This window comes from Penicillium nucicola (assembly GCF_028828085.1).
Source record: "Penicillium nucicola strain IBT 29836 chromosome Unknown utg000006l, whole genome shotgun sequence".
Lineage (NCBI taxonomy): Eukaryota > Fungi > Ascomycota > Eurotiomycetes > Eurotiales > Aspergillaceae > Penicillium > Penicillium nucicola.
The window spans coordinates 1,456,920-1,474,378 of NW_026643130.1; the positions used below are offsets into that span (position 1 = coordinate 1,456,920).

The window sequence follows — 17,459 nt, forward strand, 5'->3', positions numbered from 1 at the left end:
GTGAAATTTTAAGTGACTCAACCCAACCGCCGTGGAGTCTCTCTGTGTGTCTTTTTATTTTGTATATCAATATCAGGCTTCAGGATTTGATACATTGCTTTCGTTCTGTTTTTTTTTTGTGATTTTGGACTATGCTACCTCTTTTGGTCAATCATCAAAACTTTTGATTCAAACTTTCTAAAGCTTTCCTTTCACTTTCTAACGAAACAAGGACACTTGCGACCTCTAATTTTTCTCATATGGTTGCTGTTGATTTGCTGATGCTAGCCTATAAATTGGATTATCCGGGCATCTACTCATTCAAGTTACTGTTTGGATAAAGTTGACTTATTTGATACTAACCTAAAAAGTGTACAAGGTATACATGTGTGGGGACTTCGCTTTGGCTCCGTCTAGCCGTTGACCATAACACCTCCATTGGGGTGCAGACACTGTCCAGAAATATAGCTACTATCTTGACTTGCGAGGAAGACGAAGCATGTTGCAACCTCGCTGGGCTGACCTGGTCGGCCAATTGGCACTGCATGGAACTGTTCCATGGCAGAGGAGTGCATAGTGGATGGAATAAGAGGCGTCCAAACTGTCTCAGGGATTAGCAATTGGCTACCAGGCAGCGTATAGTATATTGCAAGACCTACTTGGGCCCGGACAGACACAATTGACTCGAATACCTTTCTTCACCTGCTGGTTAGACAATGCGCGTGTAAAGGCGACAATGGCCCCTTTGGTGGATGTGTAGTCCAAGAGATCGCCTCGGCCAATGTAAGGATTGACAGATGCACAGTTGATAATGGTGGACCCTTTCTTCATATGAGGAAGGGAGTATTTGGATAAGTAAAAGAATGAATGAATGTTGGTATCAAATGTCCGCTCCCATTGATCCCTATCCGGTATTAGCATAGATCTAAGCCGCCAGGAAGAGAACATACTCATCCAACTCACTGATATCACTCAGCATTTCTTGGAAGGCGGCGTTGTTCACGAGGATATCAATGCCACCCATTTTATGCAGAGCCACATCAATGATCTTTTGGCAATTCTCCTTTTTACGGAGATCGATGGCCAAGCAATGACACTGCTGGCCAAGCTCTTCTACCCTCCTCTTTGTCTCCAGAGCATCCTTTTCCTCTTCTGGTAAGTATACAATCACACTCGATGCACCCTCCATGGCAAACAAAATAGTGACAGCTCTTCCAATTCCAGAGTCACCTCCGGTGATGATCGCCTTCTTGTCCTGGAGCTTTCCGGCAGCTTTATAGATCTGGTAGCCGCCATCCTCGGTTGGGATATGAGCCGATACGGGCTTGGGATCATCCATGTCAGCCTGAAGACCTGGTTTGGTAAGATGCTGAACAGGGATTTTGTGGCCTATTGAAGTTGATTGACATTAATTTTGCATCTTCAGTAGCCTGCAGTGTTGCTCACCCGGTTCGAATTGGGATTTAGATCCACTGGCTGGTCTTTCCGTATACTGAGCAACTGGCATAATGATGGTTGGTGAATATGAATTGATATCCTAGTGTATCCTTATTTGATAGATAGATCTGTGCAGAGTATAATCAATGCAAACCGGGCCACTATATAAGACACTCTACTCCGCAAGACCTGGCCCATCGTCACTATGACAATCATCTCAGGATTCCAAAAAACTAGATAGGCTGGTAGTGGCATCGGATTAATTAGGAAGTTTGGGCTACCAGAGAAATCTCTATGTTGGCCTTGCTGTGTGGCTAGGTACTGTCCACATTGGGTCCTTCAATGTTTTCGATGCTTGCCATTGACAAGTGTCCTCCCTGGGGCCAACTATATCTCCCAATCATAACTATTTGGCTGATGTATGAGTGACGCATTTTGTTCATTCTAGACGAAATTATATATCTAGAACAATCGATCTATGAAGTTGCCATCAAAGTTACGTACATGATGGAAGATTGGCGTCATAACAGCATAGGAACCCACGTGAACGTACAGTATATATACTTAGATTCAACATATTGAGGATCAAGCTGGGTACTTGTCAACCTAGGTGAGCATGTCAACTTGTGTCTTTAAGTACTCGCTGAAGTCCTACAATTATTTCGAGTGGATAATATAGACTGGGTGGACTCCGGGATGTACCCTGATATGAATACATGAAAGCCACCATGATAGTTTTCAAGCAACATGGCACTCCTTGAACAAAATAACCAAATTATCACCTACATGCCTCATTCATATGTCTCCAGGGCTGTTCTGTTAGAACTTGTCAGTTCGTGTATACTCCTTATCTTATCAAATTGCCGTTTGATTGGCTCACCGCCCGTACACCTTGATAATTTTTTCCCGCTTGTCGCATTTCCTTGATAGACATTCTTTCGCAATGGGGAAGGCTGCCACTCAATTAGAAATGCCTCTCTCCTCCGCCCTTTCCTCTCCATGGGGGTTTTTACGCCCCACTAGCGATTTACACACCACTGTTGTGGATTCTGCGAAGCACATTCTGGACTCTCTCGCTGGCTCTGTCGTGGACGCCCAAACCACTCGCCGACAACTCAACAAAAAGCGCAAAAGGTCAGACGCTGAACCTGATTCAGCTAATCTCCAGCTAAAGAACCTTTATGTGGATGGCTTCACTTCGAATCAAATATGGGAGCAGGCAACCCGAATTCTCGAGTCAACTGGCGATGAAGTCGAACGTGATATCACTTTGATCACCCAACACAGTGGTTATTTGTCGATGTCGGATGATGAACAGGCTCATGATGCGTCGGACCCCGAGGCCGCGCAAACCGATAGTGACAGCAATGAGAGCATGTTAGAGGACATTTCTGAGGCTTCGGATGTCGAAGACAATCTCGAAGAAGAATCCACGATGGGATCTGACGATGTGGACCAAGAGGATGAGATGGAAGACTGGGATGACGAGAAATCTTCTATTGGCTCTACGGAACAGGAGCCTGAAGTCTATGTCGAGGACAGGTTCGGATTGAACGATGGATTTTTCTCTATCGACGATTTCAATAAGCAGTCCGAGGCTTTGGAGCGACAGGATGTTAAGGGAGGCCCCGAGGAGGGCGAGGACAGCGATGAGGAGGATGTGGATTGGCATACAAACCCGTTAATGTCTGGAAGCGCCGCGCCTGTTCGCAGCGCTGACACACCGAAGAACCCCCGCACGACCGGGGAAAATGAGGACGACATGGATGACAGCGAAGAAGAAGGACCGACCTTTGGAAATGCTGATCTAAACGGCGACTCCGACGATGACGACGACGACGACGACGCCATGGATATGGATGCCGGTGATGCGGTTGGCTGGGCGAACACCAGTGATATCAAATACGCCGACTTTTTCGCGCCTCCGCCACGTAAAGCATCCTCTAAGAAAATGCGCGCGCTTCCCAAAACCCAGCCTGATGCGCCAGTGGAGGACGATGATGTTGACCGTGCCATGGCCGATGTGCGACGGGACTTGTTCGACGATGATGATGCTCTAAGTGCCGAGGAGGATACCGCTCTTGATGAATCCGGAGACCCTGGTGCTCCACGTTCCACACACGAGAAACAAAGGGCACGGATTGCCGATGAAATCCGTCGCTTGGAAGCGGCCAATGTCGCAAAGAAAGAATGGATGCTTGCTGGTGAAGCCAGGGCTGTCGAGAGACCTGTGAACTCCCTTATCGAAGAAGATCTTGACTTTGAACGTATTGGAAAACCGGTTCCCGTGGTCACCAACGAGACGACCGAGGACATTGAAGAGCTTGTCAAGCGCCGGATTCTTGCCGGAGAGTTCGATGAGGTCATTCGTCGTCGGCCAGGTGCATCAGACGCACAAGCTACACGAAGGGGCCGGTTTGAATTGGATGATACCAAACCCCAACAGGGTCTGGCCGAGATGTATGAAGCCGATCATCTTCGTGCTAACGATCCAAACTACGTTGATTCGAAGGATCGTAAGTTGATGCGGGAGCATACCGATATCACCAACCTTTGGAACGAGGTCAGCTCCCAGCTGGATACGCTATGTAACTGGCACTACAAGCCTAAGATCGCACAGGCCAGCATCAACGTTGTCACCGACGCACCCACAATCATGATGGAGGAGGCACGCCCCACAGCTGGCAGTGCTGCCGCCGGACCGGTGGGACTTGCACCGCAGGAGATCTACACTCCCGGTGATGGTGATCGGGTCGCAGGAGAATTGGTGATGAAGAACGGGGAGACCATCTCCAAGGATGAGATGACCCGCGAGGAGAAGGCCAAGATCAGAAGGCACAACAAAAAGACCTCGAAGAAGGCCAACGCCGAACCCGCTCGCCAACAGCCTGGCAAGGCAGCTGAAAAACAGCAGATGATGTCCGACCTAAAGAAAGGAGGAGTCAAGGTCATTGACAAGGAGGGTCGCGTAACAGACATCAATGGTGGCGCTGTCGACGCAGGCACCAAAACCAGAGGAGACACATTGAAATTGTGAAGAGTTGTGGGAACGGGCAGATTGGGGGGGTGTAAAATTATAGATTTAAATCTATTTTGTTCTAGCATTGCACATATCATAACATGTCTCTATTCTTTTGGTGGACTAGACTTTTTGCCCGTATTGTGTAGAGAAAAATGTTTTCTCTGTTGTAACTCTCTGCGCCTGGGTCATCCCGGATTTGCTCCATATCGAAGGCCTTCTTGGCCATCTTCATGAACCGCAAGTCGGCACGTCTGCGGCGCTTGTAACAGAAGTAGCAAACCGAGTTGGGACCAAGAAGGTCCTGGAGTGTGGTGATCAAGAGTGGGAATGCTGGCTCGAAGTAAACACAGTCGGCAGCGAGAATCACGTCGGGTTTCGATGGTACCTGGTTTGGGATCGGTTCTCCCCAGTTTAGTATCGCAGCAGTCGCATTCGGGGTGAGGTTGTTTAGTTCAATGTTGGCTTCCATTAGAGAAAACATAGGTTCTTGGTCTGTGATATAGATCGGATTTTCAAGACGACACGCGCGTGCTATGGCAAGACCCACGAGTCCGCCTCCTGCGCCAAGTTCAACACTGCTGGTTGTTAGGAACCCACAGATGACAGCGATAAAATTCTTGGAACCCACATTGATTTATCAGATAGATCAGTGGCATGGCGACTCAAGAGGTATTTGGCCAAAACCATCCCTGCAGGCCACAATTGTCCACCGCATCCATCTTTGAGGTCTTCCTTTAGTAGCAATGGTTCTTTCAAGAGCCCATCAAACGTGAGTTCAGTGGTCACGGCGGATCTTTTTTCCCGGGAGGGGGCCAAAGATTCACTGATGTCAAATTCAGACGTTTGACTCGGAGAACTGGGCGTTTCTATCATGGTTGGGGCTTGAAGGAGAAATGAAGAAAGTTTTGGTGGGGTGTAAACTTGCCCCGGCGTCGCAAAATAAGGATCACATAATCAGTGGCGATTCCCAGTGTTCTAAATATTTCCAGAACTACCTCAGTAACCAGTGAAAAATTCTGGACTTATAATTGACAGTCAGAATATGTTGGTATCTCCTACAGCCTACTTAACTGACTACATCTATAAACCTCTTGCTGTCAATCAAGAAATAAGCTCGGGCCCGTGCGAAGATCCTTCGGGGCTCCACCAAAAATCAATGCATGTAGACATAGTATGACATTTGGGTTAGAATTTAAAGCATAACATGATGTAGGAGTCTTGAAAGATACTATGATCCTCTCAGTAGGGCGGTCTCGTATGAAAGCTGTATGTAGCATGGTATCAATGGGGGATTCAACTTGCGAGTCTGTATACCTCGGTGGATCTGTATAACTTGACCTTCACCTAAACAACCTTGGAACATAATGCCCATGATCAACAAAGCAGACAAGTGACAAAAAAATATTAGATGCACCAATTTAGCCACAATTGATTACACATGAAAACATGGCAGGCCAAGTCTGAAGTTTTTACTGCGCATGAACAACAATGGACATATCAAGTGACCGGGGCAGTAAAAAGAGCAATTCAAGTTGGAATGGTGATGTCAATTTCGTGTTCATTTACATCCGATATTGTAAGTTTAAGGTATACAAACATGGCACTGATCATAACGTCTGCGTATAGAAGTAGACATATTCCAAGCTAGAGCTGAACAAGAGTCATCTCATTTAGTCGAAGGGGTGAGTGCGTGTTCCCCACCAAGTCAAGAACAAGCTGAGTCCGACGGTTTCAAATACCCTCGAAACAGCACCAACAGCGACAGTGTCCAGGGGACGTTTCTCGGCAATGACTTGGCTCACGAACTAGGTCACAGTCAGCAGGTATACCGATAAGAAGATAGAGAACATACGCTAGGAGCAGATGTTGCGAAGAAGATGAGTGTTCCCAGATAGGCAGCTCCCTTGTAGCTCAGGGTTCCAGTGGCGTTGATCAAGGCAGCCACACCATAGGTCTGCACGGCACTTCCAGCGAGAGAGCTTCCCCAGGCTGCAGCAGCACCGGCAGCCTCCTTCGACTTGATGAACTCTTCCTTTGAGTTGGCAGCCTGAGCACGGTGGTATGTGTCTCCGAAGACGGGGGCGAGAATACCCAGAGAGGCAGTGTGGGTGAAGATTGTGCCCAGCGCAATGGCGGAGGGCTTCACGGGAGGGAGATCTAGACCTTGTAAGTATAAACTTCGGTATCTGCCAGGAGATACTCACAGTGCAGAGTAGTCATTGTAAATTGGATACAGAGTATGTAGATGGAAAAAACCGAAGTTCCCCGGAGCGCGCTTTATGAATGCAGGGTTAGCAGAGTGACGTCGTCATGATTCAGAAGAGGCTAAAGTTGGGGAAGGCCATGACGTCAGCTCGCAGCCGTACAAGGAAGCTGTCTCTTGCATAGCAGGAATATTTGGAATATATGAAATCAAGGAATGCTGGCGGACTGCTTCACTATCTGTTAGAAGGGTTGATTACACCGGGCTCACCATTGCTCGTAAGATAGGATTGACTATGTACAATATACCTAGGCACTCAATGATGGCTTATATCGTAAAATAGGGATAAGAGCATCGAACCGGGCTGTCGGAAGTCTTTTGAAATTCTTTTTCTCTTCAATGAAATACTTGCTTAATTTCAATTGCTCAGGCCATCTAGACAAAACCGGGCATACTCGAGGTTACATTGGCCCCCTCACATTAATAGCCCAAATGCAGACCTGAATACACTGGAATGGGGTAATTTATTCATGACGATGGATGTTAAGTTGATATGTCACAAATACTTGTTATAACAGGTCATAGGTTAGCCCGATCTGCTGGGTACTATCTATGCAGGCTGGGGTTAGAGTGTGGAGAGTGATCTGCAGGTTAGCCGTTCTGATTGTCTCTTTGATACTGTTCCCCTTCGATTCTATTCTCGCAATCTCCTCTGCCTTATTCTAAGTTTTTGCCTTGGTTCTAGAGAGCAGGAAGATGACTGATTGCGCACATCCAGTGATACGGGATGGTGATCCCTTGGGACATAATTCTCTTCTAATGAGATCTTTATACACGATCCTGCGGATTCGATCAAAAAATAAAAATAAAAAAGGCCGGGGATAGCTTAAAAAGAGAGAAGTAAGAACAATGGATTGATTTATGCAGACATGATCAAACAAAGGTGCGGCAGGGATATCTGTAGAATGATTAGTTTCAAACAGTCAATGAGAAGTGAATCAGATCTTACTTTTCGGGGTAGCCATTCTCGGTGCCAAGCTCATACTTGGACTGTGAGCTCTGAGGGACAGTGTTGATGTTGCAGGGAGTGGGAGGCAGACCATTGGTGCCAAACACACCCTGGATGCTTTTCTTGTCTTGCTCGAACAGAGCAGCCAAGCCTCGCTCTTCACCCTGTTCCTTGACAGCAATCAATTGCTGCTCGCCAGCCTCTCCAATCTTCAGAATATCATCCTTGGGAGCTGCCTGGCTTCCGACGGTGAGCAGACTGACTGCATCGGCCTGGCGCACAGTGCTCAGCTGAGGGTAGCTCCGGCGGACATCCCGCTTCCAGTAAGGATTGTCGGCAATGTCGCCTGCCGGGAGGGTGACCGGGTCGTCGTAGGCTAGAGGAGGCACCGAACCGGGGGTAGGAAGGCGGAACTGAGAGTTCAAGGGGATACCAGTTGAGCGCTCAGGGTCAATAGCCAAAAGGCGACGGATGCGCTCCCAGACACCAGTAGACTGGACTGTGTATTTCTGACCAGAGATTTAGTAAATGGCCAGCATTGAATAGTGGAATTCCTACCTGGTTAATAGAAACAGCGTTTGATGCCGCCTTGGCGACGTTCAGGGCACCGCGAGCCATGGTGAAAGACTCTGCTCTATTGCTCAATGTCAGCGCATTGTCGGAAGAAAACACTTGAGAAGATGAATTAACATGTATTTGCTCAAGAGATTTTGACTTACAACCTGGAAGCTTTGGAAATCGTCAAGCGTCTGCGAGCGTTTCAACCAAGCCGGTGCAGGGTAACTCCGGAGGTGCGATCCCCGGCACGGATTATCATGGCCCCGAGCCACACAGCATCTGGTATTACTAATTCAGAATACACCTGACCTGGAAGCCCTGCAGTAGACTCCTCTTTTATCCTTGGTGTCAACTCAATACATGTACTAACAATGTTGGCCGAATTGCCCACAGTAAAGTGTCATCATCTACGGGATGATTCATAACGTATATTATAACGCTCTAACTGCCCCAATGAAGAGCGGGAGTAGAACGTAAGACATTCAAACCATATCCAATGTAAATCACAATCTCAATAAATGGATATTTTCTACTTTACGAAGGATACACCTTCTTCAGAGTCTCAGAATCCCCTTTTAGAAAAGGATGAGCTTCTTCAAAGTCGAGAATGAGCTGCTTGTGCTTCTGGCTTCGTGGAACAACTGCAGCCTCAAACAAAACAGGGTGACTTAGAATGCCCGGGGTAAAATCAATGGTTGGTTCGATTTGTTTCCCATCTCCCCCAATAGGCTTCTTGATATCAAACACAGCTAGTGTATGTGCAATCATCAAAAAGATGGAGGTTTCAGCAATCAGACGCCCAGGGCAGACTCTACGGCCAAAGCCAAAGCTCACATCTCCAGGGTCTATCGCAGAGGAAAGAAATCGCTCTGGTTGAAACTCCCGTGGGCTAGGATAAATTGAAGAGTCATTATTGAATGACCTGTACTTGTCAGAGAACGAAGGCAAACAGGGAAATAGAGAAGAGTCAATACCAGATGTTTGGCACAATGATTGCATTCTTGGGAATCAAGAAACCGTTGATGAGGTCGTCCTCATCTGTTCTATGGGGAATTCCCAGAGGCGCAACACTGTGCCATCGTATGGCTTCTTTCACAATTGCATTCACATAAGGTAATTTGTCGCGGTTGGCCACTGTTGGAAATGTAGGCTTGCCAAATATTGTGTCCATCTCGACTTGAGCCTTGCGTTGAACATCAGGAAACAACATCATTGCTAGGAAAAATCCTTCTAGAATTGCAACAGTCTATGAAAGACATCAGAATCAACCTTGCTAGGAGCCTACAAACACATACCGTATCGGACCCACCGCCATACATGGCTACTGCCGACCATTTGATGATTTCTTCATCTTCTCCTTGTTTGAGAAGGGTTGATACAAAACATCTTCGGTCTTCTGTGTTCATTTGAAATTTTGCAAATGCAAATGGACTTTCTAGCAGTTTGGTGAGTGTCTCAAAATGGTCACGAGCAATGCGTTGGAAATTAGCCCCCGGCATCCATTCTGGGACATATTTCACTGGACCACAATGAGCTTCAAACCCGAGAAACTTATAGGACAAACTGACAAGCCGGTATCAAATCTACTAACCATGCTCCTGGAACGACGGCGTCTGAAAATTGTTTGAGTGCATGATCAGCCAAACATACTAGCGGGTCTTCGCCATGAGGCTCGATGTGATAGCCATATGTTATATTCAAGATGAAAGCACCGGCCGCCCTGTAGACATTTGATCAGCTTGGTTAATAATGGGGTGTTTTCTTGCGTACGTCCTGTTATGTCGGAGGAGCTCCTTAGGCTCTCGGAATACACGAGATATAAACCGCCGTGTCTCCAATTCAAGGAGACCATTGAATTTGGATGCGGACTCTCGTGTGCCGATGACTCTCGTCACAGCTCGTCGATACGCTCGAAGAAGTGGTGTATTATCCTGGCTTGATAGGAGTTTGCCCCATCCAGACCTTCTTTTAACTCAGACATGTCGTTTGTGGGGAGACCATCCGACTAGGACTCACAGTTCATCGGCGAAGACAAGGCGTGGCCGTGATGAGTGCTTTGCAGAATTCTTTTCTAGGATTTGAAATGCCAAATCTCTATCATTGATTATGATGATGGTCTGTCCTAGGACGGTGATCGAACTGAGAGGACCTGCTAGAACTTAGCTTGGTGGTAAAAGTCCACAAGAAAACCCACCATATAGATCTTTGTGCTTGAGCCAATGTTTCCATTCTTGCATTCCCGGCGGTGGAAGGTCGAAGAAATTACCAATGAGAAATCTTCCTCTTGGTCCTGGGGGTAGATTCTTTTTTCGGTTCGTGAAAAGCTGCAGAGCAACGAGGCTCAAAGCAAAGAAAACCAAGTATAACAACATATTTGTTAGCATGAAAAGAAAGAAAACAATGAAGAGAGGGGTAAGCTCATGATAATTAATGTTAGTTGGTGCGCGCGAGACTTGATTGGTCGTTTATATATGTATGTACTTGGACACTGCCAATAAAACACGTCACTTGCCTTGAGAACCCGACTGTAGGCTTTGTGGCACGCCTGAATTGACCCATATAAAATGCCAGCAATATTGATTGCTTGGGTTGTAAGGTCTAGATGGTTATTTGATGAGGTTGAAACGGTCTATAAAAGTCACCGTCGCACATGTATTGCCTGGTTGGTATCTTAATATCGCTGATAATAATGTACATGCGTGAAATCACTCGGTTTTATCGTCTTCCTTGCTGCCATCCTTAGAATTGGCAACAATCTTCTGGACTGCATCAACAGTTGCATCTGGGCCACCGGCCTCTCGAAGTAAGACTTTGCCCTTCTTATCCACGGCAAAGACCCCGCGGGTTGTTCCCTTGGGAGACTTCTTAAACCCAATGGCTGCAATCAAAGTGGCCTTAGGGTCACAAATCAGAGGATATGGCAGGTTTTGTCTTGTCTGGAAGGTAGTGTTGGCCTTAGTAGAGTCCCCCGAGAGGCCATAAATGGCGAGACCAGTGGAGGTCAAATGTGTGTGGTTGTCACGGAACAAGCATGCCTGCTTAGTGCCTGTGTGCATGGTGAGTTAGTGTGCTTAGACGGAACCAAAATTAAGTCTTATAAGGCAGTAATGCCAACTGTCACAGCCTAGGAAATTAGGAGCATGCACCCCTCAAAAGGTCACGTTCCAGATTCCAAATTCCAGATTCCAGATTGGCCAGGGATTGAGATAGGGACTTACAGCCAGGAGTGGAGGCTTTAGGGTAAGTGAACAGCACCACACCTGCCTCGCTCTCATTGATAAGCTTCTGCAAGGTAGTTTTCACCCCATCATTGGTCTCAATCTCACCCCCAAAGGTCTCCAGGTCGATTGTATCATCGGCCTCTGGGACCTTTGGCGCGGGGCTTTCTTCAGTCTCAGCTTCAGCCTCTGGCTCCTTGGGCTTGGAAGCTGGCTTGGGGGATGGCTTAGCCTTCTTCTCTGTGGGAAGAGGTTGAGCTGGTGCCTTGCGCTTCCGGAGTTCGACCATTTTGAGGGAGTGGTGATAGTGAAGTTCTGGAAAGGGCATCAGCTCCAGGTTGGAGTAGACCTTAGTCAGCCGGGAAAACCCGCGCCCTGACCCGCGAAAAAATTAGATTTTCCCCTCGACTGACGGATCGCCCGAAATCCACCTTTCTCCATTTTTTTTCTCTGCTTTCTTACTCATATTCGCCTCCTGGTCTATCTAGAAACTTCATTCTCCCAACCTCCACCTCCACCTCACTCCTCTACTACCTCTTTAGATTCTTAATATATACACACATACTACTTCTTACTCGGCTCATCCCCTCCGGTCTTCTTGTACCCCGGCAATCATATCTCGCTCTATCGTCTGAACCCTTCCGTTTTACTCTCCTACCACTGCGACTGTCTTGAAAAGCACCAGGGTGAATCAAGGGCCCACCACAATGAAGGTTTTCTCCTCGGGATGTACTTTCGACTATTCATGGGACGAGGTGTCGACGGCAAATTGGCGTAAATACTGTCCCTGGAACGACAAGTCTACCCATGTCGTGGGAGTTGACACGCTTTCACGATCAGTCGATCCGAGCACTGGCATCGTGAGTTACTTCGACTCGATAGGAGAGACTCCGATGAATCCGAACTGACTCGTCTCTAGTTGCGAACCGAACGTCTTATCACGTGCAACCAGTCTGTACCCCAATGGGTTCTCACCTTGCTAGGTGGAACCACCACATCCCATGTCTACGAAATCTCCTATGTCGACCCCGTCGCCAAGAAAGTCACCATGTGTTCGACGAACCTCACATGGTCGAATGTCCTCAGCGTCCGCGAGACTGTCACCTATTGTCAATCCTCCCTCAGCCCGAATACCACTACCGACTTTACTCAAGAAGCAAAAATCACGGCTCTTTGCGGTGGATGGCAGAAGATCAAAAACAAGGTTGAGGATGCGAGCGTGGAACGATTCCGTGAAAATGCCAAAGTTGGTCGTGAAGGCTTCGAGGCTGTCCTTGAAATGAGCCGACGCGTCTTCGGCGAACAACGTGATCTCGAAACGCAACGAATGCAGACATAAATGACCTGCCACCAACGACATCTTTCAGTACCGTCTTTTGATACCATTTACATGAAGCGACTGCATATTCCGGCGTATGTTCTGCATTTCGAAGCATGTGGCGTGTGGAGTTTTCATTTCATCTGTCTTTCACCCTTGACTTCTGTGGGAAAAAAAAACACCACTCTCATGGCCATTAAAAAAGTTTGGACCGTTCATCTTTTCAGCGCATTGTCTTCTATCATGATTTAATTTGCCTTAGAAGAAGGCGAGCACGTACCATTAGAAGCACTCGAACTTAGATTTGCAATTCTATCATTGTACAACATAACCTTTGAAACCCAACCCCAAGCCCACTATATGCCGAGACCAAATCTCCTGAAAGCATCCAAACTCCAGATCGGAAGGTATATACGCCCCCATAAATACAAAATGCTATCCCAATAGCCCACCAAGAACCACCCGACTGACGCCAGCAACTTCATTCTTGACGCTATTCCGGCTCGCGTCTTCAAACTCCCGCACAGCACCAGCTACCATGATCTTCCGTAGCTTGGCATCGGCTTTGGAAAACGTCTCACCCAGAGCCACTGTGCAAACTGACGGGGATGACACTAGCGTAGTAAGCCGACTATAGCAGTCAATCAACACATCGCACAGGGTGGCGAACGTCTCAAAGAAGTCCGGTTCAAAGGGTAATGAGGGAGTGAGAAGATATGTATATTCTTCTCCGGGGAGAAGATCAGAAGACTCTGTCAATGGAAAAGACACAATAGAGGCCGCAGAAGAAGAAGTTGATGAAAGATTGCCTGCTGTGTTCTTCAAATCTGATGGATCACTGGACTGCATTGGGAGTCCAATCTCGGTTGCAGAACTCGCACGACGAGTCTTGGTTCCTGCATGCGCAGCACGCTTGAACATTTGTGGGATGCGCGCCCTGGCAAGACTTGATGAGGTACTCCCGTCTGGAGGATGCACTTGCTGGAAAGCCTCAAATTCCAAGAGTAGCGCATTGAGGGCCTTGAGGTATTCAAATGGAGTTGAGTTGACGTCTAAGATTGGCGGTAAGGATAGGCCAAGGAGCAAGTAGTTGATTGCTCGACGAGAGAGCTTTCGGGCCTCGAAGTATGGCAGACGCGCGATATCAGCTCGAGAGAAATGTACGGTATTAAACCAATAGACCCGACCTTCGTGACTACGAAGAGTGTTAGTTCCTTCGGCGATAGGCTGCATTGTCGACTCACGCTTTTCTTAAGTAGTCCAATGTCGATATCCGTTTAGCGGCCATTTCGTGAATCTGTTGATAGATTGCGCCTGCACTCTGTGGCCCGAGCAGACCCCCACCGCTGGATACTGGAGGTGGGATGCCATGGGAACTTTCAAATCCAGCACCCGACTTGGCTGTGTCCCTCCGCGACAAACTCGGGGCAAATGTGGAGGGCACCATGGCCGTTGCTGCGTTGTTGGGGCGACTTCGGGGGGAATCAAACGATACAGGACGGTCGACAGGGGTTGCGAACACGGGCCCAAGACGTAGGAACTTTTCCGAACGAAGACACGAAGCGTCCAATCAGATCACAATAGGCGAAATTCGAAGTTTGGCGAAAGGATGTCCTGCGAGACAGAGATCTAAAGAAAGTCCCCCGCAAGTCAGACCCCTAGGAATGTGAAGGGATTACACATGGACCGGATAATGCCTCCGAGCGCCCTGATCCGCACACTGAGCATCACCTGATATTCACCTGAGCACCTTAGATCTACTCTACTCACTGAGCATGAGCTGAGTATAATTATGGGCGACTTAAGCTACATCAATAAAATGCAACACGCTAGTCATATCGAAAAGAATTTTGCGTCGTTAATATGCCTGTTCACTCTTGATACTTGATCTAGCTCACGCAACGAAAACCAACACCTCCGCGCCCACGAACTAAATATATGCCGAGTTCATTGCTACGGTATCTGCCATCACGTGAATTTTCAATTGTTTCGTGACTGCCCAGGTGTCGTCCACGTTGCATGGTCCACCTGGGACGGAGTCTTGTTCGTGCTCTGGCTAGCGCAGACGGGCGTTTCTGGAAATATCTAACTTAACCAAAACGGATTGATTGGAAGGTTGCCTTGCTTTCAACAATATCCCGTATTCGGACTCTAAAGAACATGTTTTTACTCTAATATAGTGAACTGTGGTCTCAGTGACCAGTGGTCCGAATGCACCTACCGATCGAATATATTTGACTGCTCGAATACCTTGAACAATGCCTATTATGAGCGGAATTTAGAACGCTCAAGAATGAGAGCATTGTATTTGAAGTCATATGGACACCATTTCACCTAAAAATGCATCAAATCTGCCTTGATAACTTAGATCATTTTGGACGTAGGGGGCATTCGGTACGTATTTTAACTATGTGGCAGAAAAGCAAATTGGGGGTCCTCCCTAGGCTTCAGGAGTTAGAGTCAAGAAAGCATTCCAATTCACATGCACTTTTACTATACATCCACTTTGATATGGGGAGCGTCGTTCACTCTGCGTTTGAGGGTCACCGTACTCTCCCTTCGATCCCGGGATATACTAATCATCATTACGTCCACTCTTTTAGCCGAGACAGAGAAACAAAAGCCAAGCCTAAGCATGCTAACATGTTAACATTCGGTTATTCAGAGGCTTATATCCCATGTCATTAAAAGACAATGTAGATACTCAAAGGTCACCCTCGTAGACACGTATAAGACTAATGCGTTAGCCCAGATTGTCGGAATTCTTTATTTCAACACCTATGACCGTGAAAATGCAGCAATAGCCATGGTCGACTCAGTAGTATGAACAACCCGGTGGGGCTGTGTATAGTCTGCCGTACGGTAGTCATCATACACGTGACCATTCCAACCTCATCACTGACTCTGAGCTCGTGCTGATAACGTTATCTGCCCTGAGAGCCCTCCCTCATTAAAGCGGCAGCAGCCTAAATAGGAAATCCCTACCCGCCAGACGTACCCCGTGCTCTCTAGTGATTTATCCCGTCGATACCCCCCCTTCTTTTTCTTGCTTTCTTTCCTACAATCATTCTCTCTTCTCGCAAAATCAGTATGGACTCAACACTTCCAGAAGACCAGATTCCTTTGCCTGGACAATGGCCAGTTGATCCTCAGGAGGATGTACCAATTTCAGAGGATCGACTTTGGGTTGATGGATGCTTCGACTTCAGCCACCACGGTAAATATAGAGCATTGCCTCGTACTGAATTGCTGGAAGCTGATTGTTGTTATTCTCTAGGTCATGCCGGCGCTATGCTCCAAGCCCGTCAGCTAGGAAAGGAGCTCTACGTGGGGATACACTCCGACCAAGCAATCCTCGAAAACAAAGGCCCGACAGTGATGTCACTTGAAGAACGGTCAGTTTTGTTTGTCCTATTCCATGCACAAATAGACAGCTGACATTTTTATTACACAGTGTTGCAGCTGTCGACGCGTGTCGTTGGGCAACTCAGAGCGTTCCCTATGCCCCCTACGTTACCTACCTACCCTGGGTGTCCCATTATGGCTGTAAATATGTTGTTCATGGCGATGACATCACCTCAGACAGTGATGGCAATGATTGCTATCGGTTTGTCAAGGCCGCTGACCGTTTCCGTGTCGTCAAAAGGACCCCTGGGATATCGACTACAGACCTTGTTGGCCGTATGTTGTTGTGCACCAGGAACCATTTTGTGAAATCTGTCAAGGACACTCTCTCTGGACAAGAAGGACTCGGAAGCCCCAAAGAGCGTAAGAGTTCCGCCACGGAACTTTTACAGAGGATCAAGGACTACGCCACAGATGAGAGTGGGTTACAACCTGGTCCTCAAGTTTGGACATGGACTGGGTCAGGCACAGCCAAAATGGACCATCTCGTTGAGGAGCCCGGTCTTTTTGAGACGCTGGTCGATGGAAAGGGCCCTAAGCCCGGGCAGCGCATTGTTTACGTTGACGGAGGCTTCGACCTTTTCTCCTCGGGTCATATTGCGTTCTTGCGCAAAGTCATGGAGCTCGAAGAAAAGCTAGGCCGCGACAATGGCTGGTACGAGCCAGAACAGACCGAAAAGAGGTTGAAGGACTTCAACGAAGATTATTCGCCTGCCTACATCGTTGCAGGTATCCATGATGATGATGTGATCAATCACTGGAAAGGCTTGAACTACCCCATCATGAACATTTTTGAGCGCGGTCTTTGCGTACTTCAGTGCCGCGTAAGTCTGCCCCTTGACACACTAAAACCATGCTGACTCGGTTGTAGTACATCCATGCCGTCATTTTCTCTGCACCTTTCACGCCCAGTGAACCATACCTGAAGGCAGTTCCATGGGGCACTCCCGATGCTGTCTACCATGGACCTACAACTTTTATTCCGTTGACATATGACCCATACACCGCCCCCAAGGGAATGGGAATCTTCCGGGAAGCCGAGCAGCATGCTTTCCAGCACGTCAACGCTGGTGAGATTGTTGGTCGGATTTTGAAGAGCCGAGAAGCCTATGAGGCCCGCCAACGTGCCAAACTGGATAAAGGAATTGCCGAGGATTTAGTCAAGTCGAGAGAACAAGCAGAGCAAGCCTTGAAATAGGCAGCCCAGGAAATACTAATGTAATGAGATCAACTGTACATATAATGCTACACCTCATCAACTGGGGGGGGGGTTCTTAAAATACGCCAGCTCATTATTTTGGGGGCGCAGC

At 47.6% G+C, this 17,459-nt stretch overlaps 9 protein-coding genes across 9 annotated transcripts; 3 read left to right on the plus strand and 6 right to left on the minus strand.

Moving 5' to 3' along the window:
• Window positions 1-392: 392 nt before the first annotated feature.
• Window positions 393-1,486, minus strand: N7511_006551 (oxidoreductase, short-chain dehydrogenase/reductase family; the record flags this gene model as incomplete). The annotated part of the gene is made up of 4 exons (XM_057128928.1): window positions 393-580; window positions 639-883; window positions 930-1,368; window positions 1,426-1,486. 4 exons carry the CDS (start codon window positions 1,484-1,486, stop codon window positions 393-395), a joined length of 933 nt encoding a protein of 310 aa, XP_056983484.1.
• Window positions 1,487-2,359: 873 nt separating this feature from the next.
• On the plus strand, window positions 2,360-4,453 carry N7511_006552 (rRNA-processing protein MPP10; the record flags this gene model as incomplete). Its single annotated transcript, XM_057128929.1, has 1 exon — window positions 2,360-4,453. One exon carries the CDS (start codon window positions 2,360-2,362, stop codon window positions 4,451-4,453), a length of 2,094 nt encoding a protein of 697 aa, XP_056983485.1.
• Window positions 4,454-4,529: 76 nt separating this feature from the next.
• N7511_006553 (uncharacterized protein) lies at window positions 4,530-5,311 on the minus strand (the record flags this gene model as incomplete). Its single annotated transcript, XM_057128930.1, has 2 exons — window positions 4,530-5,013; window positions 5,067-5,311. The coding sequence occupies 2 exons, from the start codon at window positions 5,309-5,311 to the stop codon at window positions 4,530-4,532; spliced, it is 729 nt and encodes a 242-aa protein (XP_056983486.1).
• A 797-nt stretch (window positions 5,312-6,108) lies between these two features.
• On the minus strand, window positions 6,109-6,667 carry N7511_006554 (DUF1761 domain-containing protein; the record flags this gene model as incomplete). The annotated part of the gene is made up of 3 exons (XM_057128931.1): window positions 6,643-6,667; window positions 6,291-6,595; window positions 6,109-6,243 (listed from the first exon to the last, which is right to left on the minus strand). Exons 1-3 carry the CDS (start codon window positions 6,656-6,658, stop codon window positions 6,109-6,111), a joined length of 456 nt encoding a protein of 151 aa, XP_056983487.1. The 5' UTR covers window positions 6,659-6,667.
• A 907-nt stretch (window positions 6,668-7,574) lies between these two features.
• N7511_006555 (uncharacterized protein) lies at window positions 7,575-10,445 on the minus strand (the record flags this gene model as incomplete). Its single annotated transcript, XM_057128932.1, has 11 exons — window positions 7,575-7,599; window positions 7,651-8,159; window positions 8,209-8,284; window positions 8,756-9,130; window positions 9,183-9,454; window positions 9,504-9,727; window positions 9,800-9,821; window positions 9,859-9,928; window positions 9,979-10,173; window positions 10,225-10,357; window positions 10,403-10,445. 11 exons carry the CDS (start codon window positions 10,443-10,445, stop codon window positions 7,575-7,577), a joined length of 1,944 nt encoding a protein of 647 aa, XP_056983488.1.
• Window positions 10,446-10,913: 468 nt separating this feature from the next.
• On the minus strand, window positions 10,914-11,715 carry N7511_006556 (thioredoxin peroxidase DOT5; the record flags this gene model as incomplete). The annotated part of the gene is made up of 2 exons (XM_057128933.1): window positions 10,914-11,254; window positions 11,427-11,715. The coding sequence occupies 2 exons, from the start codon at window positions 11,713-11,715 to the stop codon at window positions 10,914-10,916; spliced, it is 630 nt and encodes a 209-aa protein (XP_056983489.1).
• Window positions 11,716-12,133: 418 nt separating this feature from the next.
• On the plus strand, window positions 12,134-12,765 carry N7511_006557 (putative mitochondrial protein sorting (Msf1); the record flags this gene model as incomplete). The annotated part of the gene is made up of 2 exons (XM_057128934.1): window positions 12,134-12,286; window positions 12,346-12,765. The coding sequence occupies 2 exons, from the start codon at window positions 12,134-12,136 to the stop codon at window positions 12,763-12,765; spliced, it is 573 nt and encodes a 190-aa protein (XP_056983490.1).
• Window positions 12,766-13,179: 414 nt separating this feature from the next.
• On the minus strand, window positions 13,180-14,191 carry N7511_006558 (uncharacterized protein; the record flags this gene model as incomplete). Its single annotated transcript, XM_057128935.1, has 2 exons — window positions 13,180-13,939; window positions 13,989-14,191. 2 exons carry the CDS (start codon window positions 14,189-14,191, stop codon window positions 13,180-13,182), a joined length of 963 nt encoding a protein of 320 aa, XP_056983491.1.
• Window positions 14,192-15,834: 1,643 nt separating this feature from the next.
• Window positions 15,835-17,347, plus strand: N7511_006559 (ethanolamine-phosphate cytidylyltransferase; the record flags this gene model as incomplete). Its single annotated transcript, XM_057128936.1, has 4 exons — window positions 15,835-15,961; window positions 16,022-16,139; window positions 16,199-16,973; window positions 17,021-17,347. 4 exons carry the CDS (start codon window positions 15,835-15,837, stop codon window positions 17,345-17,347), a joined length of 1,347 nt encoding a protein of 448 aa, XP_056983492.1.
• Between the last annotated feature and the right edge of the window lie 112 nt (window positions 17,348-17,459).